The sequence below is a fragment of the Hibiscus syriacus genome, unplaced genomic scaffold, assembly GCF_006381635.1.
Source record: "Hibiscus syriacus cultivar Baekdansim isolate YM2019G1 unplaced genomic scaffold, ASM638163v2 tig00112285_pilon, whole genome shotgun sequence".
Taxonomy (NCBI): domain Eukaryota; kingdom Viridiplantae; phylum Streptophyta; class Magnoliopsida; order Malvales; family Malvaceae; genus Hibiscus; species Hibiscus syriacus.
This window is the reverse complement of record NW_024063293.1, coordinates 3,928,707-3,937,381: the sequence shown is the minus strand read 5'-3', so window position 1 is coordinate 3,937,381 and position 8,675 is coordinate 3,928,707. Positions and strand designations below refer to the sequence as shown.

Sequence of the window (8,675 nt, the reverse complement as noted above, 5' to 3'; positions counted from 1 at the left end):
TGGTCTATTCCAAATAATTTGAAATCTTTGCGAGGGATTTTGGGTCTCACTGGTTATTATAGAAAGTTTATTAAGGGGTATGGTGAAATTAGCAAACCCCTCACTATAATGTTGAAGAAGGATCAGTTTGTTTGGACTGATGAGGCTAAGAAGGCATTTATCACCCTTAAGAATACTATGTGTACTGCTTCAGTGCTAGCTCTGCCAGATTTTACAAAATAGTTTTGTTTGGAAACTGATGCTAGTTACAAAGGCATAGGGGCAGTCCTATCTCAAGAGGGTAGACCAATTGCTTACCTCAGTAAGGCTTTGGGACCAAAACAGATTGATTTATCGATTTATGAGAAAGAGTATTTAGCTATTTTAATGGCTATTTCTAAATGGAGACATTATTTTGAAGGCATTTCTTTTATAATTAAAACAGATCATGAGTCCTTGAAGCACTTGCTTGAACATAAGCTAACTACTACAATTCAGAAGAAGGGCCTTACAAAATTGTTGGGATTGAATTATTCTATTCAGTTTCGCAAAGGTAAACACAACAGAGTTGCTGATTCTTTATCAAGACAGTTTGAAGTTGATTCTGAATTTCAACAGTTATCTGCTACAATAGTCATTCATACTTGGGTCATTGAGGTGGAAAACAGTTATGAAACTGATTCTTTGTCTAAGGATTTAATTCCTAAATTGTTATTTGATCCTAATGGCATGACTGACTAGTCCTATACTAAAGGGATCCTAAGATATAAAGGCAGAGTGTATATTGGTGACACATGAGGATTAAGGAATCAACTTCTTTCTACACTTCATGATTCACCACAAGGTGGCCATTCTGGCATACAGGCTACTTATCATCGACTAAAATTGTATTTTTATTGGAAGGGAATGAAGACACTGGTTAAACAGTATGTTCAGCAGTGTGATGTTTGTCAGAGAATTAAACAAGAACATGTTTTGCAACCTGGGCTACTACAACCATTACCTATTCCACAGCAAGCTTGGGAGTTCATTACCATGGACTTTATTGAGGGGTTGCCTCCTTCTAATAGATACAATTCTATTTTGGTGGTAATTGACAAGTTCACTAAGTATGGGCATTTTCTACCACTGATTCATCCTTTTACAGCTTCTGATGTTGCTAAAGTCTATTTAGAGCAAGTTTACAAACTCCATGGACAACCTAAAGTTGCTCTGTTTGATCGAGATAAGATTTTTACCAGTGTTTTTTGGAAGGAGTTATTGAAGTTATTAGGGACTACAACCCTATTTACAACTGCCTATCATCCTCAAACGTATGGTCAAACAGAAAGACTTAATCAATGTCTTGAACAGTACTTAAGAGGACTTTGTTTTTTAAAGCCTAGTTCATGGGCTAAGTGGATTTCTCATGCTGAATGGTGGTATAATACAAGTTTTCATACAGCATTGTGTACTACTCCCTTTACTGCTTTATATGGTTATATACCGCCAACTATGACTTGGACTACTGACTCACAAGTAGCTGATGTGCAACAGTTTATGAAAGACAGAGACAATATCAATAGTATACTGCTTGATCAACTTAGTAAAGCACAGCATCGAATGAAGTATTATGCAGATCAAAAAAGGAGTGATAGACAGTTTATGAAAGGTGATGAGGTTTACCTTAAGCTTCAACCTTATAAGCAGACATCTTTGGCTCTACGCAGAAACTTGAAATTGTCTGCTCGTTATTATGGACCCTACAAAATCAAACGCATAATTAGATCAGTCGCATATGAATTGGAATTACCAAATCATTCTCGACTTCATCCTGTTTTTCATATCAGTCTTTTAAAAAGAAAGATTGGGGATAACAATGTTGCTACCAAAGACTTACCTGAACTTACTATTGATGGCCAGCTTCGTGTTTATCCTGCGATTGTTTTGGATAAACGAGTTATTAAGCGAAATAACAAGGCAGTTACACAGTTATTGATTCAATGGTCGAATCTGGGAGTTGAAAATGCTACCTGGGAGAATTTCACCGTATTGCGTTCTCAGTTCCCTGATTTTAATCCTTGGGGACAAGGATCGATTGCTGCCAGGGGTACTGTCATGACCCATGAAGCAAAATTGGAAGTTAAGGAAGGAGAAAAGGAAAAACATGGTGAATCTAGGGATTTCACTGGAAGCTAATGAGGAAGAAAGGGGAAACAAGGGGAATTTAGGGATTTCAAATGAAAAGGGAATTGAGAAAATGAATGAGCAGAAGAATTGGGTGAAGAATTTACCTGATGGGCGCTGGACCAGGCGTGGGAAATGGGTAAGGAAGCAAAGGATCAGATGAATGATGGGCCAGAGCATGAAACAAGCCCAACAGCCTGAAATCACAAAAAAAATAATAAAACGGTTAAGGAATCAAGTCTGTTATAGAAGAATACAGCTGGCAATTTGTTATGAGCTATTTTCTATAAAAATCAGTGTAACCAAATGAAAACTTATCAATGAAAATGTTATGATTCTATTTTCTTCAACCTAAATTCTCTATTCCTTAAATCCTTTCTTATTTTTCTTGAGCAGTTCATCACATTCACATATATTAAGGCCTCAGAGGACCGAGGAGTGTGAAAAATCAACGTTTGATTGCTGAGAATTAGCATAAAGATTTATTTTTTTTTCTTTTTTTGAGATTAGAGCATATGGGATGCTTTAGATATTGAAATCTAGGGTTAGGGTGTTATTTGATTACATAGAAGAATCTGGGTAATTTTGGGAGATGGGATTTTATTGTGTTTGCTGAAGATTTCAGCTATAGGTTGTACAGTTAGGCGGATATCGAATTTCTATTTATTTTAGGGTTTAGGGTTTTACATGTACGGATGGCAATGTTAAGAGCTTTTGTTCTTGGTTTGGTGTCGGTTTCATTTTTTGTGGTTTTGGTTTCTGCAACTGAAAACGCGTTTGTGAATTGTAACTGTGACGATGATGGGTTGTGGAGTATACATAGCATTTTAGAGTGCCAGAAAGTGAGTGATTTCTTGATTGCGGTCGCGTATTTTTCGATACCTATCGAACTCCTTTACTTCATTAGGTTCTCGAACTTCCCCTTCAAATAGGTTCTTGTTCAGTTTATAGCTTTCATAGTGCTTTGTGGATTGACTCATCTTCTCAATGGATGGACCTATTATGGTCCTCACTCGTCGTTCCGGTTGATGCTTTTGCTCACTGTTGTTAAATTCCTCACTGCCCTTGTCTCGTGTGCCACTGCGATAGCACTTTTGCCTTTAATCCCTTTGTTGCTTAAATGGAAAGTGAGGCAGCTTTTCTTGAGGCAAAATGTATTGGAACTGGACCAAGAGGTTGGTATGATGAAGAAATGGAAGGAAGCAGGTTTGCACGTTCGGATGTTAACGCAGGAAATCCGGAAATCAGTTGATACACATACGATATTGTACACTACTTTGGTTGAGTTGTCTAAGACTTTGGATTTGAACAACTGTGCAGTGTGGATGCCGGACCAGAGCAGATCACAAATGAGTTTGACTCATGAGTTGAAACCGAGTTCTTCAAGGAGTTTTCACAGTTGTATCCCGACTGATGATCCTGATGTGAAGGAGGTAAAGGAGACTGAAGGGGTGAGAATCTTGAGACCAGACTCGGCACTTGGTATTGCAAGTGGAAGTGGATCTGATGAGGCAGGTGCCGTTGCGGCAATCAGGATGCCGATTCTTCAAGGTTATAATTTTAAAGGGAGAACGCGGGAATCGGTAGAGACTTGCTATGCTATTCTGGTATTGGTTCTTCCGAATTTGAGCTTGAGGAATTGGAGTTATCCAGAAATGGAGATTGTTGAAGTGGTTGCTGATCAGGTAGCGGTAGCACTGTCCCATGCTGCAGTTCTCGAAGAATCTCAGCTAATGAGGGAAAAATTGGGTCAGCAAAATCATTTGTTGCAGCAGGAACAGAAAAACGCGATGATGGCGAGTCAAGCAAGGAACACTTTCCAGAAAGTGATGAGCCATAGCATGAAGAGACCAATGCACTCGATTTTCGGCTTACTTTCAGTGTTCCAAGATTAAAATATGAACATAAACCAGAAAACCATTGTCAGCACACTGGTTAAAACAAGCAGTGTTCTAACAACTTTGATAAACGACGTGACTGAGATTTCGGCAAAAGATGATGGAAGATCTGTGCTCGATATAAGGCCTTTTAGCTTACATTCCATGATAAAAGAAGCTTCGTGCCTCGCCAAGTGCTTGTCGGTCTATAAAGGCTTTGGATTTGAAGTTGGCGTTCACAGTTCTTTGCCGGATCAAGTTATCGGTGATGAGAAAAGGACATTTCCAAGTGATTCTGCATATGGTCGGCTACCTACTAGACATCAATAGTGGAGGAGGAACGGTCTTATTTCGGGTTTTACCGGATGTTGGTAGCCTCGGTAAGAACGGCAAAACAAATGAATGGAGATCAAGCACACAATATAATTTCTTGCCCTTGAAGATTGAAGTTGCTATTCTTGGGCGCAGTTCTCGGGCTGATTCATCGGTCACAACCCGGCTTTCTCCTAATAGGAAGAGTAACGACAATGAAAGTAAGGGGAGCTTGAATTTCAGTATGTGTAAAAAGATTGTGCAGGTGAATATTCTGGTTGTTTTGTTTTAATTGTCAATTCTGTACCTTGTTTCGAGTACTGCTGTTAATGATAAATTATTCCGTTGTACGAACGAAAATATTAATGGTGCACTCTCTGTTCGGTATTCGCAGATGATGCAAGGTAATATCCAGGTATCGACGAACTCCCTGGGCTTTGCACAAAGTATGACACTTCTTCTAAGGTTTGAAATCCAATCATATAAGGGGAAAGCCATCTTTGCGCCCGGAAATGGCTATGAGCAACGATATTCCAGCTCCAGGTTCAGAGGTGTCCGAGTTTTACTAGCCGATGATGATGATATAAACAGGACCGTGACGAAGAAGCTGCTAGAGAAGCTCGGTTGTGAAGTGACTGCTGTTTCTTCCGGATTTGAATGTCTCAGTGCAGTTACCCATGCTGACAATTCTTTCCGAGTTGTTGTTTTGGATCTTCACACGCCGGAAATGGATGGATTCGAAGTGGCGATGAGAATCCGTAAGTTCCGCAGCCGGAATTGGGCTTTGATTATAGCCTTGACAGCTAGTGCTGAGGATCATGTGCGGGAGAAATGCCTACAAATGGGAATGAATGCGGTTATTCGAAAACCTGCCGTGTTACAAGGGATGGCAGACGAGATTCAACGAGTTTTGCAACGATCCGGGGATGGGATTTGAGGAAGTGTTTGTCGTTAGGCCAATGGTGGTGATCGGAAAAGTTTCCCGACCTGACTACTTCATACCCTAGAGTAATTCCCCCTCCATAGAGATTTTTCAACATATCATCTGTATACTGTCGTCCCATGATATACCAAATTGTAGCCATTAATTTTTTTCCAGACCAATTTGTTCATCTTCATCTGGAAATTTCATGGAAGGACTTGACATAAAATTACATATACACGACTGTTTAATACTAACATCAGATTTAGTGTTATATTTATGATTAATGTTACTCAGACATAAATCATGAAACGAATATGAAAAATAAAAAATATTTATATTATTTTATAATTATTTCTCATTTTAAATTTTATTAGAAAATAAAATCGAATAAGTAGAAACATTAATAGGCAACCTACCACCAACAAATATAGAACAAGGGCACTGGTCGAAGTAAATGCTGAATTTATTGTGAAGCTGACAATTAGACCAATCAATGTAAATATCATATCTCTGTCTCGGATCCATGAATTTAGAGTTCCTTTTTGGTGAATTTAGGATTTATATATTCTAAAAATAGATAAATATGATAATTGTTTAGAGATTTGACTGAATTCTATATTAATTCTTAAATTTGTGTTTAGGTGAATTCTATATTTTAAAAATAGAAAACTATATAACAATTTATGTAAATTGTTAGATTTGACATCGAATTTAGGAATCGAGATTTTTATCGACACGAACTTGATGTAGTATTTTATATATATATATATTGAATTAATCATAATATTTGATCTATTGATCGATTAATTTAGATCGAGCACTACAGAGACTAAGACGACCCTTCCAATTTAGTTTGCTCAATTCGTAAACACTAAAATCCGAAACCTGACATTACATAATATTTGGGTCTAAGTAGATTTCACTCGAGCTAGTTTTTGAGATAAAGCTGGATCCGATTCGGTTTGACTAGATACGGCACACATATAGTCGGTTTATTCCTACTTCCGAATAGCTGCCGGCGAAGCCACCGTTTCGAGTTCTTTGTCGGAAGAGATTCGTTCAAAACCTTTTAACAATGTTGTGAAAAGGATAAAGCGATTCAACTCAAGCCCCCCACCTCCTCAGAGGAGTCTTCCTCCTCACTTCAGGTTCGTAGAGCCTCCTGCTTACAAGGCTCCACCACCGCCAGAAGAGGTGACGGTAACAGATCCACCGCCACCTCTGGTAACTATAACAGCTCCACCGCCACCGGTGGTAGCTATAACAGCTCCACCGCCACCGGTGGTAGCTATACCAGCTCCACCGCCGTCACCATCATCAGTTGAGCCACTAATTGCGCCACCACCACTGCCGCAACCACCTTTGTTAACTTAGTTTGTATCTTTATCAATTTTCTGTTCAATTCCTGCTTATAATTATATCTTTCAATAATATTGATAAGACTGCACTAATAGACTATGCAAGCTAATTAGACTATAGAGAAACTAATTATATTATGCAAACTTTAACTATATTGATATAGGAGTCTGGTATTAGTGATAAAAATATTATTTTTTAAAACAAATTGATTCAAATAATTATACCTTTAGATTATATGCATATTAACAATAAATAATTTTTTTAAAATAGATTATCCCAAATTATTAAAAAAACAATATATATAATAATTTATATAAAATTTCAATTGTAACTCTTTTTTAAGTAGATTTAAAAATATTAGATCTTATTTTATTTGACTAGTTTAAAAGACGGGTAAACTACTCAAATGCTCACTAATGTTTGGGAAAGTTTTCTTTTTCACTACTAATGTTTCAAAAGCATAAATCAGTCACTAACGTTATCGTTTGTTATAAATTGGTCACTCGCCTTTAACAGGCATGACGAAAAAACAAACGTGGACCGTTAACAGCCTTTATCAGGCTTACCTGGATGGTATAATTACACAAATAGTCCATGTTATTTATATATTCTTTCAATTTGATCCTAGTTTTAATAAATTAAAATAACATCAATGTAGAAATCCTATCCGAAATGGAAATCCCAAAAAGCTACATCGATTCCCTCCCCAAGGTAAAAAAAAACTCTCCATCGAGTAATTAAACTCTTGTAATCATTTTTTCTTTAGTAACTTGGTTGTTCTTATTCTCCATCATGTGTATATAGAATGGAAGATTAAGCCTGGGTGATTTAATTTGTAAAGGCATCACGATGGATCAGTTTGATCCATCACGGTTCCTAGCAACCATTGTAACACCCCAATTATTGTAATTATTAAAATCACATGTATATTGGCTCGTAACAATTATTGTGGACACCTGTTAATGCCATTATTATATGTAGGCACCAAGCCAACCACTCCTCAATTATGAAAGAGATGGAGAGTGTGTAATAATCCATTATCATAAAAGCATTCTCTGAGCGTACGAACTCAGAGTGAAAATTTGTGATAAACATTTATCTATATGTTCATCAATAGCCAAAGACAACTCATTTTCTCTAATAATCACCTCTTAACGTGGTCAAGACAATTTCACTATCCTTTTGTTTAGAGGGCACCAAGCGGTTCATCACCGATAAGAAGGGATCGAATCCTCAAATAAGACAGAAGCTACCAAAGCCAGAATCGTTGCTCATCCTCAGTACTATAGCCTCTTGGAAGCTTATATGGATTTTCAAAAGTGTAGAGCTTCGCCTGAAATAGTGCCTTGACTAGCTGCTGCTAGACAGAAGTTTGAAGCAAGGCAACGATCTTCAGTGATATCAAGAGACACTTCGAAAGACCCGGAGCTGAATCAATTGATGGAAGCTAATTGTGACATGTGTTGAAATATCGAGAGGAACTAACCAAGGCATGCAATAAGCTTTGGATTTCTCGTGGAGGATTGAAGCTCCGCCCAACTCAACATGCTTAGCAAGACTCCCATACGGATCTTCAACTCCGGAGATCGACGAAACCAAAAGAATATCAAGCTAAACGTGAAGATACTCATTTTTTTCATTTGAATATTATTTATATTATTATTATTATAATTATAATTATAATTATTTTTTGTTTTATTATTAATAAATATTATTACAGGCCCAATACCCGAGGCCCGCTTACAATCAAACCCAAATCAGGAGCCCAATAGAAACCCTAAATTAATTAGGGTTTGTATCATCCCAGCCGCCGCTCTCCTTACCAGCTGTTGGATCTAGGTTAGATCCAACAGCCCAGATGGCTCAAGACAAAACCCTAGGGTATCATTACCCTAGGGCCACGCGGCCGCTACAGCTACTCCCACCATCTCCACCGCTGCCACGCCTCGTCGAAAGTTTCCAGAAGAGCCACTCCAACCGCACACATGTCGCCCTCAACGGTGAGTCACCACTGGAAGTTTGGTGACTCACCAAACTACAACCCTTTTACCCGGTCT

The 8,675-nt window shown here is 38.0% G+C and overlaps 1 protein-coding gene and 1 pseudogene across 1 annotated transcript; both read left to right on the top strand.

The window, feature by feature from the left end:
* Positions 1–2,724: 2,724 nt before the first annotated feature.
* On the top strand, positions 2,725–5,350 carry LOC120177349 (annotated as a pseudogene).
* On the top strand, positions 5,294–6,633 carry LOC120177367 (leucine-rich repeat extensin-like protein 3). Its single transcript, XM_039183546.1, has 2 exons — positions 5,294–5,311; positions 6,247–6,633. The coding sequence occupies exons 1-2, from the start codon at positions 5,294–5,296 to the stop codon at positions 6,631–6,633; spliced, it is 405 nt and encodes a 134-aa protein (XP_039039477.1).
* Positions 6,634–8,675: the final 2,042 nt, after the last annotated feature.